At 50.8% G+C, this 15,571-nt stretch overlaps 2 protein-coding genes and 1 long non-coding RNA gene across 3 annotated transcripts in view; all 3 read right to left on the bottom strand.

The window, feature by feature from the left end:
* Window positions 1–61: 61 nt before the first annotated feature.
* On the bottom strand, window positions 62–14,506 carry EEF2KMT (eukaryotic elongation factor 2 lysine methyltransferase). Its single transcript, XM_044232536.1, has 8 exons — window positions 14,402–14,506; window positions 11,816–11,878; window positions 9,617–9,697; window positions 8,166–8,267; window positions 4,190–4,323; window positions 3,817–4,112; window positions 2,303–2,452; window positions 62–328 (listed from the first exon to the last, which is right to left on the bottom strand). The coding sequence occupies exons 1-8, from the start codon at window positions 14,495–14,497 to the stop codon at window positions 228–230; spliced, it is 1,023 nt and encodes a 340-aa protein (XP_044088471.1). The 5' UTR covers window positions 14,498–14,506; the 3' UTR covers window positions 62–227.
* Window positions 11,487–11,805, bottom strand: LOC122895259. The gene is made up of 2 exons (XR_006382178.1): window positions 11,747–11,805; window positions 11,487–11,659 (listed from the first exon to the last, which is right to left on the bottom strand). It is a non-coding gene; the product is annotated as an uncharacterized LOC122895259 (long non-coding RNA).
* A 162-nt stretch (window positions 14,507–14,668) lies between the features above and the next one.
* The window catches only part of LOC122896074 (ectonucleotide pyrophosphatase/phosphodiesterase family member 7-like), a 30,626-nt gene continuing 29,723 nt past the window's right edge, over window positions 14,669–15,571 (bottom strand). The window contains exons 5-6 of the mRNA XM_044234013.1: window positions 15,127–15,197; window positions 14,669–14,911 (exon numbers count right to left, since the gene is read on the bottom strand). Coding sequence (XP_044089948.1) covers window positions 14,669–14,911; window positions 15,127–15,197 — 314 coding nt within the window. The remainder of the gene's footprint in view (window positions 14,912–15,126; window positions 15,198–15,571) is intronic.

Raw genomic sequence — 15,571 nt, forward strand, 5'->3', positions numbered from 1 at the left:
CATTTTTAATTTATAGAGATTTACTTAAGAACTAGAACTAGTGACAAAAAGAGGCACCCACTTGAATAGTTTATATTTTATTAGAACACAGTTTGCAGTCCTGATTCTGAATTTAGCATTCTTCAAGCATTCAAGTCCAGTGAAAATTTTATCAGCTTTGGCACATGAAAATTCTTTCCAGGATGGTGATTTAATTTTCATGTTAATCTTTAAAAACGTTTGTAAACCTACAGCATTAATTTCAAAATTTTCATGTCTGAGTGCTCTTCGTAGGGAAACAGCTTCTGGTTGTGATGAGGCACTGCTTCCCATGGGATCCCAGCCCGGCCTGGAAATACAACATGTGTCTCAGGATGGTGGGGTCTGGGGACATGACACCACCTATATAATGTGGGGTTGCAGGACAGGCCGGGGGGTATATACAAACCACAGACTTCTGGGCCCCATCCGGACACCTAGAATCAGCCTTCAGGGATAGGACCAAGAATTGAGTTTTTAAATGGTGCATGGCAGCCACATTTGCCGCCTGTCTTCTGGGACATACCTTCCCTAGAAGGTCACAGACCTGTCTGGGTTTCCTGACCACTTAGCCTGGTGCCTGTTGGCAGAGGCTAGATATATGCCAGAAGGGCTTACATCCTCCTCATAAGCACAGATGCCTGAAGAGCCCTTGGCAAGGATCATTTTGTCATCAGTGTTTTATGAATGAAAGTAATTATAAAAATGAAATATTAAAAGTACACAAGTGTCAGCGTTCCCGGCTGGCTCAGTCGGTGGAACTTGGGACTCTTGATCTTGGGTTCATGAGTTCAAGTGCCACACCAGGCCTAGAGCTTATGTAAAAAAAAAAATATACATGAGTGTGTGTGTGTGTGTGTGTGTGTGTGTGTGTCTATAATCCTGCCACCAAGTATAACAAATGTTAACTGGTCTATGTTCTTTCAGATTTTTCCCTATATACATATGAACATGGAGAGGATTATTTTTAAAAATAGAAGGAGTTGGGGCACCTGGTTCGCTCAGTTCGTTAAGTATCCGTCTCTTGATTTCAGCTCAGGTCATGATCTCAGGGTTGTGAGATCAAGCTGCATGTTGGGCTCCCCACTGGGCATGGAGCCTGCTTAAGATTCTCCCTCTCAAAAACAAAAACAAAAGAAAAAAAGAAAAAAAAAAGGGTTCTCCCTCTTCCTCTCTTAAAAAAAATGGGTATATATATATATATATATATGGTGTTTGGTATTTTGCTTTCTTCACTTAAACTATAGTATAGAGATTTTTCATATAGTGTCTGAAGGAGGACTTCATTCTTTTTCAAAGCTACAGGGCACTCTGTCCTTGGGACACGGGCACACGTAGGGGGTGTTTGCCTATAGAGGCAGCTGTTGTGGGGGCTGTGCTGGGGAGGGGCAGGTTGGGGGGTACACGTGGTACCACACTGCAGCCAGGCTGTGTGAAGCAAGCCCCGGTTGGGCCTGGCACGTGACAGGGATTGCAGGACAGTGGCCAGTGGTTGTGGGGTGGGAGAGTGGAGGGCGGGAGTCGGCTGCCTGGCTCCACTCTGGAGCTCAGGCAGTCCCTAGCCGCCATGCACCCCAGAATTTCCATGGGTGAGACTGGAGGATGACAGCACACCTCTCCGTCATGCTGGGGGGCTGACCGGTCTGAGGACGTACCTGGCCACAGCAGGGCCAGTTTGGGGTGTAAACGGCAGAGGCCCCCCTCCTCCAGAGTCCTCCCTATTCTTCTTCCATTTACTGGGTTCTTAATACAGTGATAGCAGCAGCTACCATGTTCCCAAGTGCTCCCCAATGCCAGGTCCTATGTCACCTCCCAGGTGGATGTTCCTACCACACAGATGAAGACAGGGAGGGGAGTGGCAGCCCAGGTTCACCAGGCGCAGTTCTGGACCCTGCACCCCACTGCTGTGTGGCCAGAACCCATCTACCCTGACACCCACTGGCATTCACCATCCTCTCTTCTCTGTTCCACAGACCAGGAAATGGGCCTGAAGACCCTTGAAACCTGCTCTCAACACATAGTAGGACTGCTGGTCTGACCTGTAGGACTGCTGCATAAACTGCCTCTTCCCCTTCCGAGCACAGCTCCCCGGCCTGCCTCCTCTCCTGACCAGGCCTCCTCCACTGAGCACCCGGGGGCGGGTAGTGGGCCGATGGCCCAGCCTATCTGTCTGTTTTCAGGGCCCCATTCTTTTACTCTGCTGATTTCTGCCTCTCTGGAGTCCTGTGTGGGGGCCCAGGTGGCTTCTTAGAGACAGCAGCCCCTCCCAGGGCCCAGGGCTCACCCAGCTCGCTCGTGAACAGCTGGCAGGTCTCTGGGTTGCGGATGGTGAAGGCAATGTAGGTCTCAGGAGCCTGCTGGTTCTTCAGGCAAGCAGAGAGCCTCTGTAGGACTCTGACTAGGGAGAGGACAGTTTCTGGGCAATACAGCACATCTGCAATGAAAAAACTCAGGTTACTGAAAGGGGCTCCCTCTAGGATTCAGGATCCAGGAAAGAGGGTGCCTGGTTGTGCTGACATCAGCAGCAGGGCTGAGGCCTGGAAACCAGCAGCTTTATTAGAACCATGACACTGGACCAAAGAAGATGACAATGGTTAAAAAGGAAAACTCTTCGGAGAGGAAAAAAAAGCTGATGAAAAACCCTGCATGAAATGGAAAATATCCAGGACTCACTGGTGTTCCTTTAAAAAAAAAATCAGTTCTTTGACTATGGTCTATTTAGAAGATGCTTAATGAAATACCCCCAAAGCAGCTCTCTGTCTCAGACTTATTGTTTGCAGGGATCTGCTGTTTTGTTGGCTGCACTGAGGGGTAGGGGGTAAACTCACTCCGTCAGCACCCTTACTTGGGAAGGTGCTGCTCGGGCTCTGTGTTCTGGCCACTGTGGGCATGGAGGTCTCAGGGCTGTAGGCCAGGATCAGAGCCACAGCACTGTCAGCTGGACTGGGGGCTGGGTGAACTCAGTGGAGGACAAGGGGGCTGTTGGCCAAACACCCCTTGTGTCAAGGACCCTGTCCTTGCGCCTGAAGTGGCTGGGCCTGCCCTTCCCCCACTCATGCCCTCAGAGATAAGATGTGGGGCTTGTCTCTGAAAGACATGGGGGCCTGATCTGGGTCTGGGACAGAGACGTGCAGGCAGAGCCCTTGGAGTCATATGTGCAAATATCAGGCAAGCCCTTACCAGGGTGGGGCACTCAGAGCTTGTTCCCTGACTCTGAAACCACTGTGGTTCGACCCTAGGTCTGCCCCAGGGCTGGGTGTCTGTGACATGTATAGGAATCAGACATGGTCCTGGGAGAATCACGCTTGTCCCTTGCAGCCCTGAAAAGATAGGGCTGCCATGGCCATTTTGGCCCCACATCTGAAGACTGGGGGGTGGCGGAGGCAGGGCTGCTGTTCAGCTCCCCTGCTTCATGGGGCTGCTCTGGCCATTTCATTCAGATTCAAGGGAGGGACATAAAAATCTCTCTGCTCAGCTGCAGCCTGGCTAATAGGTCAGGTGGCTTTGGTGCCCTGGGGCCTGTGCACTCCATCTCAGGCTTTGCTGAGAAAAGCTGGGTTCATTTATCTGAAGGAACCATTTTAACAGGAATACATGTGACCACTGTGTCAAGTGGGAGGACTGTGGCTTTAGGGCATCCATGAGCCATGCCCTGTAGTTTGATGTCTCCCTGAAGGCCCACAGTGGCACTTCTACAAGTCTCATCATTCCTCTGCCTGGCAGGATATACACTGTCCCCTTCCCAGAGCTGAGCGCTGGGTAGAGCCGTTCCAGTTGCTGCGGGGCAGGAAGCAGTACCTGCTGCTATGATTACGTCTGGCTGGAAGGCAGCGAGCTCAGGGGTCGTCACAACGTCCCAGTCCAAATGGGCCACCATCACCCTGGGACTCTCTGAGTTGTAGGCGTTATGTCCTGGGTGCCTTGCAGGGTCAGTGGTATCTGGTTCCAATGAGAGGCCATTGAGAAGGATGTTTCCTCGGAGCTGCTCAAGGACACAGGTGTAACAGTCGCTGAAGATGTACGTGCTGGGACAGCATGTCTTGCAAATGGCCAGGCCCGTGAGGCCAGCTCCACTGCCGAGCTCTAAGACAATCCTGGGTGGGAGAAGGAGGCCTGTGAGATTGTGCTGAGAAAACTGGCCTTCCTGCCCTGCCCGGCACCCCGAGGTCACCTGTGAGCAAAGGCAGCCGGGTTCTCTATGGCCCATTCTGCAAGGTAGAGTGCGGCGTCCCACGTGACCAGGCCGGTGGTGCCATGGGAAACGATGGCTGTGCTCTCAGAGAGTGTGACTGAGTCTCCGGAAGGCTGGGCCGAGACAGGGAAAGGATTAATCCAAGCTATCAGGAGACAAGGAGCTGATTTTAAAAAGAAAAACATCACAACAGGTGCATGGTAGATAAGCCTGTGGAACATTCTGCCACAGAATACTACACAGCAATGGAAAGGAACAGGTTATCACTGTACGTGCCACCTGCATGGGTCTTGAGGACGTTCATGGTGCACAAAGAAAGCCAGTCTCAGAAGATCACACATGGTGGGATTCCACCCCTTTCACCTTCTCAAAATGACAGGACTGTGAAGAGGGAGAACAGATCAGTGGCTGCCAGGGTGGGGGTTGGTAGGGACTGGGGACGGGGAGGCCCAAAGGAGGTCTTTGTGGTGACAGTAGGTCGGTATCTTGATTGTAGTGGTGCCCACACGGACCTGCATGTGTGGTAAATGAGATACACCTACACATGCATGGTGTGTACGTCAGGGTCCTGGTAGTGAAGCCGTATAAGTTAGGGCCCGTGTTTCCAACAGGGGAATCTAGGGAAAGGGCACCTCTCTGTACTGTTTTTGCAATGTCTATGAATCTGTAATTATTAACAAAACCAAAAAGTCACAACTCTCTGGCATCATGAGCTACGTGTGAAAAGTCTTAGTGTGTGGGGCCTTCCTCAATTCAACCCAACATCTGGGGCCTGGGAATTCTCCGGCCCTTAAACTTTTCTGTCACCCTCAAAGCAAGTGTTTCCTGGAACATGCAGTCTTGAACTGTGTTCTCCAAAGTGGGCATCTGAGCATGGCACTTCGGACACGCAGTCACCTGGGGGCGGTTTCTGGCTATCTCTGAGCTAGCTCTCCAACTCATATAGGAGACTCTGGTCTCTGGAGTACTGTGAGCAGTTATTTGTTCATTCATCCGTCCGCACATTTTTCCTGAGCATCTATTATGATGCTAGGGATTCACGTGTGACATGATGAAGTCATTCCCTGTTCTTATGGAACCTCCATGCCAATGGGGGTTAAAACCATAATAAACAAAGTAATTTCTCAGGTTTTCAGTGCTATGAAGGAGATAAAAAGGACTACATGATAACAGAGACTGGGGGAGGGGTCTATTTCAGATAGAATGGTCAGAAACAGCCTCTTTGAGGATGTGTCATGTGACCTGGGATGTGAGTATAAAGGAGAAGTGAGGCATATGAGATTCTAGGAGGAGAGTGTTCCAGATAGAGGAGCTGCAAAGGCCCTGAGGCAGCATTTTAGTTGGCGAGTTCAAGGAAGGCTAAGAATGCCAGGGGTCTGGAGCAGAGGGAGAGCAGAAGGAACTAGAGAAGAAGGAAGGCTGCAGCAGGGCATGCAGGGCTTGGCAGGCCACGTGAGAAACTAGGATTTGAGTCTGAGTGTGAAGGGCAGCTGTTGGCAGGCTCTGAGTGATCAAGCGACATGCTCTGATTTATGTCTTAAATCAAAGGGAGCACTCTGGGGGTTCTGGGAGTGTGGTTCTGAATCTTCCTGAATCCCCACATACGAACAGAGTAGTGAGATATGGACAACATTCAACAAAACTAGGTGAAGCCAAAGTATCAACAAGTGGGGGCAAATGACCAACAGACATAAGATGTGTGTGTGTGTGTGTGTGTGTGTGTGAACAATGGGGTGCACAACATGCCTGAGGACAGAAGCCCAGTAGCCAAGTGTTCACTGGAAATGCAGTGTCAGCTGTGAACCACAGCCCATGGAGAAGAGAACTTGCTGCTCTAGTCATCGGGGGTATGAGGGACTGGGGGTGAGGCCTAATGGCAACTACAAACACTGAGAGATGTGTGAGAAGAACAGAAAACACTTCAGACATCAAGTTACATGAGAAGAAGGTGAGAAAGAAAACAAAAACATAAACACAGATAGGCCCATTAGAGAAACGGAAGGTGAAAGTAGTGAAAGTTTAAACATCAAAAAGAAATTAAGAAAGAGATTATAAGGAGCTCAATGTGCCCTCCTCACAAACTCCTATGTTAAAGTCCTAATTCCCAGCACTTCAGGACTGGGGCCTTATTTGGAGACAGGGTCTCTTCAGAGACGATGCTCTCTCTGAACTTAAGATGAGGTCATCGGGTGGGCCCTAACCCAGTAAGACTGGTGTCCCTGTAAGAAGATATTAGGACACAGAAGGCACAGAGGGAAGATGATGAGAAGACAGCCGTTGGCAGGCTGAGGAGAGAGGCGTACATCCTTTCCGCACGGCCCACAGAAGGAACCAACCCTGCCAATAACTTGATCTTAGACTTTTGGCCTCCTGAACTTTCAGTGAGACGATAAATTTCTGTTGTTTAAGATACCCATTTTTGGGTACTTTGTCACAGAAAATGAAAGCAAAGACCAAATACTAAAAATTTTAATTCAAGAAAACATTCCTAAAAAATAAAAGATAAACACTGAAGGAGTCCACAACGCACCCAAGATCACTGAGCCAGAACAACCAACCTCAAGATATATTCTACTAAAATTCTGGACTTTAAAGGGAAAAGACCTTTGGCCATTTAAGAGTGAAGGGCATGGGGCATACACAGGGAAGAATATTGGGTTATTACCAGGGTTTTCCACAGCAACACTTCATACCAAGGAAGATGGAGGAACATATTTAAGAAATTCAAGAAGAGAGAAAAGAGCACATTTTGAGCTTCACTAAGGACACAGTTTGCAGTGGGCTGTATTCTTTCTGGGTATGATAAGAAACCAATTCACTGCACTGACAAAGAAAGAATCAAGTCTGTATCCTGCCTCTCCTCTATGGTCTCTATCAGTGGGTGACCAAACAGTGGATAAAGGGAGACATCTTGTAAAACTTCTCTAGCCAAAGAATGAAAACAAAGTGACAGAATTAGAAAACCACCCTTTCATATTCTCCAATGAATTAAAGAATAAGCTTTGAGCATTCATAACTGCTACCATAACAGATACGATGTGTGTCTCCTAGAGCCCCATGTTGTGTTCTTGCCAAAGGGATCAAGCAGATGTAAGTCTGACCGGGCCTCCAAAACCAGCCAGTTAGTGGGAAACAGAGCCGGAAGAACCAGCCGAACAGCACCACGCACAGGCGAGTAAATCCAGCCTGTGGAAAGCAACACAGACACTGCCAGGGAAGAAACAGCTGGAGGGGGACCTGCACGTGGAGGGAGACTTCAAACCAGAGGGAGCTGATGGGCAAGAGTAAAGGCTGGTGTCCAGAGGTGCATGTGGGTGGGAGGAAACCACAGACTGACTGCTCCAAAGGCCCTGGTGGTCACTTTGCAGTGACGGAGGGCTTGTGGGCTGCCTGTCAAAGTTCTGTCCCTTGACTGGAGTACCGGTTACCATGGTGGCTGCCTTGCAACAATTTGGTAAGCTGTACATTTATTTTATGTGGTTTCCTACATCTGTGTTTTATTTTATAATAAAAGGCCCAAAACAAAACCCGAGACCCCTCTAAGTATTATGTGCAGAACGGACTTCTGTGGACCAAGAAGGTGTAACACCAGTCCAAGGGCTGCAGTATTTGCCAGGCCAGGGAGGATGGTGCCGGTGGGCAGCGGAGAGGGACTGCTCTCCTGTAACACCATTAAGTATTTACTGAGGACTGAGCACCAGGTCTCTACTACATAATTATGTGCACGACCTGACTTAACCCCCAGCCACCCCATAAAATAGGTACTATTATGTATTGAAATGCTTGGTTTGCTGATGGGGAAAACAAGGCTCAGTGTGCTTAACTGACCTCCTCTAAGACCTCAGAGCTGACAGGGCAGGATTTGTACCCACTTGACGCTGACTGGAGTCTGAATTTCAACTCTGTGCGCAGGAGTGGATGTGTGGATCATTCGGGGAGGGAGCCCATCTCCTACCAGCAGATAGCTCCGGTGGGACTGGGTGGGCTCCTCGGCCATCAGGACCTCTGCCAATGCTTCGTACAGCTCGTCCAAAGGCTCCGTGTGGACAGCCTCATGCTGGGGGTAGGCAAAGCAAGAGCTTCAGGCAAGAGGTTAAGTTGACCCTCATGAATCAAACAAAGGTTCCATGAGTTTATTTATTTATTTATTTTCCTGTTCTCTGACTGGAGGATTTTTACCAAATTTGGATGGGAGGTTTGGGATGGATTAACTTAATACAAGCCACCTGGCATATGAAAAGTTCATGTGGTGGGGGAGCTGGATGGTATCTCAGGTATAGAGAGGGTGAGGGTGAGGTGTAGTCTAGGGCAGCAGAAACGGGACTGCATGAACTGCCATGTGACGGTGACAGGGAGCTCTGCCCTTCCATCGTGATGTTGTGGATGGATCAAACAACTGGAGCTTTTAAGTGAGCCTGGGCAAAAGCCACAAAGATGGGCACTCTACATGGCGTGGCCAGCTTCATCAATGGGCAAGCCTCTGTTGTGCACCTCACAGGGGCAGCAGTGAGATGGCCATGCTTCTGGTGGTTCTGGGGAGATCTGTGGGCCACGACTGTTGGTAAGAATCAGGTGGGGAGGCAACGGAGAAGCCAGGATTGTTTCATGTGCTAAGCTTAGGTGAGACATGGCCCATGCATTCAGTTGCTGAAGATAGCAGGTCTGATGCTGATCACTAAGGAATCACCTCTCTGAGGTCCAGTCTAATGTGAAACCCAGCAGCTTTGGGCTAATTTTTAAAATACATCCTGTAGGGGCGCCTGGGTGGGCTCAGTTGTTAAGCGTCTGTCTTCAGCTCAGGTCATGATCCCAGAATCCTGGGATAGAGCCCCACATCGGGCTCCCTCCTCCCTCCTCGGTGGGGAGCCTGCTTCTCCCTCTCCCACTCCCCCTGCTTGTGTTCCCTCTCTCTCTGTGTCTCTGTCTAAATAAATAAATAAATAAATAAATAAACAAAATACATCCTGTATCAGTCAGGAAAAGAGCCCACATCCGGTAGTTCATTGGGGAGAAGAGGGTATTGCAAGACCTAAAACACCCAATAGAGGGCAGTGTGGCAACCCAGATCTCGGCAACAGCAGGAATAGGTCAAGAACCTGTGGGCTGGCAGCCTGGGGGAGAAAGGAGCAGGGAGCTGGGACCACAGAAGAAATGCAGCTGCTGCTGGAGACCTCTTGAAGCACTGAGGCAGAGATACCTTGGCCTCTCTTCCTCCTGCCCCCCATAGCCTCTGACAGGTCAAACCCAGCTAGGAACAGTTACACAGGGAGCCCCCCTGACATACTGGGGTTTGCAGAGCAGGCAAAAGGCATGAGTTCCAACGGGCAAAGCCAGGCAGAGTTCACTTCTTGAGAATCAGGCAAGTCCCAGGTGCTGTCCGGCTACCAGACAGTGCCCATTACTGACCTTTCTGATGAGCTCCGAGAGAAAGCACCGGGCATACTTCACTGACGGCGGATGCTTCACACACAGAGGATGTTTCACAGTCTGTGACAAAGGACACAATGTGAGCTGCTAGACAGACCCCACTGTAAGTCTCCCACAAACTTCAAGTGAATATAGGGCAACCCCCGTTACTCAAGCCCTCAGAAAAGATGTGTACAGACACAAGGGTTCTGGGTTCAGGTGACCCTCATGAATCTGAATCAGTTAAGTCTTCAGATACAATTCCCTTTCCAAAAAAATTTCTCCACTACAGTGGTGTAGGCTGACAGAACATTCTGGGCAGAACATGGAGCACATGGACCCTGCTATAGACCATATGTTTGTGTCCCCCCCTCCCCCCCAGTTCATAGTCTGAAGTCTAAATCCCAATGTGATGGTATTAGAAGGCAGGGCCTTCGGGAGTGATTAAGTCATGAAGGTGAAGCTTCCATGAGTGGGATTAGTGCCCTTATAAGAAATCCCAGAGAGTTCCCTCAGTCCTTCCACAGTGAGGACTCAGCTGTCTATGAAGGAAGAAGTGGGTTCCCCACCAGACACTAAGTCTTCGGGCACCTTGATCTTGGCCTTCCCAGCCTCTAGAACCATGAGAAACAAATTGCTCTTGTTTACAAGTCACCCATTCCATGGCATTCTCTTATAGCAGCTTGAATGGTCTATGCCGCCCCTGCCCAGAGCAGGCAGCATGAATTAGTTTTTAGTGGGGACAACTGAGGGACTGCCCGGCTCTGTGGAAAAGGGGAGAGCGCAAACGGCGGGAACAGGCAGACCTGGCACTTGCTCTCCTGGAGCTAACATGCCAGGCTGAGGACGAGTGCTATGATGGCCGGGACAGAGGAAGATGGGGACTCTGCCTGCGGTGTGGTGGAGGGGAAGGGGGCTCTCAGGGGTGACACTTCGGCAGATGTCTAGAGAAGCAAAGAGCGGGAGGAGCGAGTTCCAGGCAGAGGGGATAGTTTGTGGAGGCTCTGAGGCAGGCATGGCCTGGCATTTTGGGAACGAGGGCAGAGCAACAGGGGTAGTGAGAGTAGGGGCCAGGTCACGTGGTGGACAGGATTTTACTCATGGGCAACAAAATACTCACATGACCCTTCAGGGGCTTTCTGGTTGGCTGGTGTTAGGTTTTAGCCTCAAGGTGAAAATCAAGAGTGGGTTGCCCCACAAGGACCTCAGAATCTCTGAGCTTACAGTCCTGAACGACGGGGTTGCTCTCAAGCCTCCCCTAAGCCATGGCAACATCTTCCCCACATGGTGGTCGGACGATCTTGGTTCACCCTCTACACAGGAATTCTTAGCCTAGGCTTCTTGGATGGGCTTGGTGCTTGGAGTAGTGTCTCTAACTCCCAGGAATTTGTACATAAAATGTATTCTTCTGGTCCTATTTTTTAACGGGGGTGAGATTAGAACAGGAGAGTCCATAGCTTTGGGTTTTCAGAAGGGTTCATGATGCTTAAGAGACTTCATAACCAGGGGCGCCTAGGTTGCTCAGTTGGGTGAGCGACTGCCTTCGGCTCCTGTCATGATACCAGAGTCCTGGGATCAAGTCCCACATCAGACTCCCTGCTCCATGGGAAGTCTGCTCCCTCTGACCTTCTCCCCTCTCATGCTGTCTCACTGTCTCTCTCTCAAATAAATAAATAAAATATTAAAAAAAAAAAAAGAAAGTTCATAGTCAGAATGCAGTGTGATCGCCACTTGATCCACATGGCTAGGGTCAGGGTGGGGCAAGGCCAGCAGAGCGGCGGTCTTACCTGTACCCCTGCCCCGAGGTACCTCAGAATTCAAACCCTAGCTCGGAAAAGCAGAGCATAACTACATTAAGAAGAGACATGAGTAGGCAAGACTTGCCACTTTATTTTTTCCTTAAATGTAAATGTAAAAAAGAAAGTTTTTGAGCAGCTACCAAGTGCGAGAAGATCTTCCCATAGCTGTCATCTTGGTTTTCATTGTGGATGATTTCTAAAACAGCTCCCAAATTCCCTCCTCTCATGCAGATTTTTATATATTCTAATGTCTTCGTCTAGGAAAACAACAGAGCCAGAGCTGCCTGAGGTGCTGCCACCTAAATGCAGTGTCTTTCTTTTTAAAGGATACAAGTGCACCCACTGTGTTTCTATCACGTCTTCATGGGCAAGTCAGGAGGCTGGTGATTCTGATTCTTACCTTTCGCAAAATATTCAGCAGCAGCTCAGGACCTGATGAGTCCCTTAATTTCTCTTCTAGGCTCTATTCAGAGAGAGGGTGGAGGGGAGAGAGAGAAATCTCAAGGGCATTTTCACAGGAACATTAAACATGCAATAGGACATGTTAGCAAAGTGCTAAGTGATCTCTCCCCAGGGACCTGGGGCCAGTTGGAAGTGAAAGCCACAGACTGGCTGAAAGTCTGAACTTGAGAAGTCCTGGGTAAGACCTGGATGAGTCAAAGAAAAAATATCAGAAGACAGACTCTTGGGTCTGCATTAGCCCTGGCTGCTTAGGCTCGCTTAGGTCACAGGGCAGCTCCATGGATGACATGGCCAACCAGGAATTATAGGAGCAATGACACTGACACCTGATGGGCTCACCTTGGACTTGACATCTGAGTTACAATGGCTAGTTTATGCTGTCCTCTCTGACAGGGAACTCCAGCCTAGCAGTGAGCTCAGGTTCTAGAAGCAGACAGACTGGTCCTGGCTGATATGTGACATCAAGCAAATCCCTTCATTTCTCCAGTGAGTTAGGTTCTAAAAGGCCTATTAGCCTGGCCCTTGCCCTCTCTCTGACCTTGTCTGCCCCCAGCCCTGGCCTCCTTGCCATTCTTCAAGTGCAGCAGCCTGTTCTCACTGGCAGTGCCTTCCCATAGCGGGCTGCTTTACTGTTCAGGTTCTGGCTCAAATATCACCTCTTGGGAGAGGCCTTCCTGACTCCCCCGACTTTGATGATACATTTCCCTGTTTCATTGACTTTACAGCCACCGTCATCTCCTGGTGTCTTCTTGCTTATTCATTGACTTGTTTATTCTCTGGCTCTCCCATCCAACCAGGGCCTCATCTGTAATATGTACTGCTGGTTCCTGGTGCCTAGCTCAAGGAAGGCATTCAGTAAATATTTGGTGGTGGAATAAAAATATTAGCTAACACCCACCTCACCAAGACCTGGACATTGACTCGGGTGCTTCAATCTCCTGTAATTCTGACACCAGCACCATCATTGTATTCCCACTTAATAAGAAAACTAGGGTATAGGAGAAATGCAGTCACTTGCCCAAGGTCACACAACTTGTATGGGGTTTGGCCAGGACTCAAAACAGGCAGGCTGGATCCCAGGCCTGAGCTCCCCCACTACTGCACTCTACTTCTTTACTAATCAAGCAATCTTTCTGGTCAAATGTGAATGGTAATAATAGTACCCATTGCACGACTATTGTGGGCTAGTCTAAGTAAGCATTTATCATGGGCCTAATTCAGAGTAAGCACTCATTTCCTGTGAATAATTATAGTTGATATTGAATTCGGACACATAGATGCTGTAATGAAGGTTTACATTTTGGGTTAAAAAATGAAGTATTTTTAAAATATAATAATATATATATAAAATATAATAATATTTTTTAATATAAAAATATTCCTTTCTGATCTGAAAGATCTCTCAGAATGCTAAATGGGTTAGGTCAATGAGGCACAAATGACTAACCATCACCCCTTAAGACGGGGCAGAATTGGGGGAGGAATATGTACCCAATCTGAGTCATCCCAGTGAGCTCATCGCACATGAATTATGAAGGAGGCAGCATCATTAGAGCCCCTGCATTGGCAGAAGGAAGCTGCTGCCATGGTCATTTCCATGTGCAAGAAGGGCAGGTCTCCAGAGCAGGGGAGGTGAGAATTCTTTCGTCTCTCTTCTGGCCTGTTTTGAAACAACACCCCCCTCCCCACCGCCCCGTCTCTTCCATCACAAGCATAAGAGCCTCAAACTGCCTCTGCGAGGGTTTTGTCCAATGCTGATGGTACAGATGAGAATACCGAGGCCTGGCAAGGGCGGGAGGTGTGGCGTCTGGGACTTGGTCATTGCGCTCATTACAACTGGTCTCCCGGTGTCCTGAGGACGTTGACTGTTAAAATGGGCAGCAGCGGGGCGCCTGGGTGGCTCAGCGGGTGAAAGCCTCTGCCTTCGGCTCAGATCATGATCCCGGATCGAGCCCCGCATCGGGCTCTCTGCTTAGCAGGGAGCCTGTTTTCTCCTCTCTCTCTCTCTCTCTCTGCCTGCCTCTCTGCCTACTTGTGATCTCTGTCAAATAAATAAAACCTAAAAAAAAAAAAAAACAACCCAGATAGTCTTAAAAAAAAAAAGGGCAGCAGCAATGGCTAGAATAACAACTGGCTAAACAAAAAAAGTAATGAAATTTATCGTGAATTGTCCGACCTAACCCCAGAGTGACAAAGAGAAGTGGGAGGAAACCCCGCATTTCTTGAATTCGTGGACTCTGTGCAAAGGCAGCCAAGGGCGGGAAGGGCCAGGGGAAGAGGGAGCAGAAGGCTGAGTGCAGGCTGGGCCCCCCAGACTCGCGCAGGTGTGTCTCCTGCTGCCCACCGCCAGCCCGCGCCCCCGGCGGAGCCCGGGGGCCAAGAACCGGACGCGCGGCCGGGTCCAGAGAGGGAGCCGAGAACATCACGTGGCGGGGGGGGGGAACGGGTCCGGCGCCGGAGCCCGCCCAGCCCTCACCCCTCCACTGCCGCCGGTCGCCCTCCCTCCGCGCGCCCCACCGCCCACCTGCCAGGGGAAAGAGCGCAGTGTGCGCGCTGCCAGGAAGCGGCGCTCGAAACTCGGCAGCAGGCGCGCGGCCGCCGCGCTCTCCTCCGGCGCCATGGCGGGGCGGGGCGGATCCGCGGCGTTGCCCGGGAGACGGGGCGGCAGAGGGGTGGAACCGAGGTGCTGCGCAGGGGCCGGGGGCGGGGCCAGGAGCCGCCGGAAGTGTGGGAGGTGTGGAGGCGGGGCCACGGTTGGCTAGGGGCGGGGCCTGGGGCTTGAAGGGAGGAGTCAGGGCTTTGGCGCCAGAGAGGGCAGGCGCGAGGCTGCCGCTCTCTGGTAGCTTCCAGTCAGGCGAAGGGCAAGGTAACATTCTCGCTGTTCCTTCGCCTTCACGAGGGTCTTTTTGGCCGAGTGGACGGATGCGTAGCCCTCTCCCAGTTGCGCTCCTGGGAGCGAAGGAGCCTGACGGCCCAAACTTTCCAAGGCTGCGTCCTCAGGCCGGTGTTTGGCGGCCTCATGCCGTCGCCGCCCCTTCAAGACAAGGTGCGGGTTTGCCGCTCCGGGTGGGTAGGTGGCGCGGTTAATGGGCGAGGGAACGTAGGTTCTCAGACCTGACCCCCCAGGGCGCCGCAAGATGACTGGAGGGCTGTGAGGTGCGCCCCTCTGCCAGATTCTTAAACCTCCCCCTGGAAGCCGTGCGGGGTTTAATCCTCTCTGCGGTCCGCGTGCTCTCCACAGCGCGGTACCCTGTTCCGTCCACGGCGACCTCGAACGGCCCCCGTGGTGGGAGCCATGCGCTGAGGTGCTCTCCAGAGTCCTGAGGGAGGGCGCGAGGAGCTTGGCAAGGGTAGCCTGACGTCACGTCCTCTCCATGACCCCCTCAACACCAGGCAGGACTGCCCCCCATCCCCCAACTCCTCTGGCCTTTGCATCTGCCCCTAACCCACCCAGTCTTGTCTTCACCAGACACTTATTAAGCACCTACTGCGTACCCAGTGCTGTCAGGCGATGCAACCGTGAGGTAAACCAGGAGTGGTCCCTGCATTTTCGGGGGCTCAGGAGCTCTCGCGGAAGTAGGCACCGCACTAACTACCACACAGATGCGTGTGGACGGGCTTGGCAATACCTGTCGTGCAGGTGAGCTCCCGGAAGTGGGAGGACTTAGAGTAGAAGTTTGACTTTGTAGGGAAG

The sequence above is a fragment of the Neovison vison genome, chromosome 14, assembly GCF_020171115.1.
Source record: "Neovison vison isolate M4711 chromosome 14, ASM_NN_V1, whole genome shotgun sequence".
Classification (NCBI taxonomy): domain Eukaryota; kingdom Metazoa; phylum Chordata; class Mammalia; order Carnivora; family Mustelidae; genus Neogale; species Neogale vison.

Bases quoted from the DNA above. Each gene is read 5' to 3' on its own strand.
- EEF2KMT (XM_044232536.1), bottom strand. From the start codon at position 14,497: ATGGCGCCGGAGGAGAGCGCGGCGGCCGCGCGCCTGCTGCCGAGTTTC. The intron at 9,698-11,815 runs GTAAGAATCAGA...CCTTTGTCACAG, and splicing joins TGCTGAATATTTTGCGAAAG to ACTGTGAAACATCCTCTGTG. The intron at 4,113-4,189 runs GTGACCTCGGGG...TCTCCCACCCAG, and splicing joins CCGGCTGCCTTTGCTCACAG to GATTGTCTTAGAGCTCGGCA.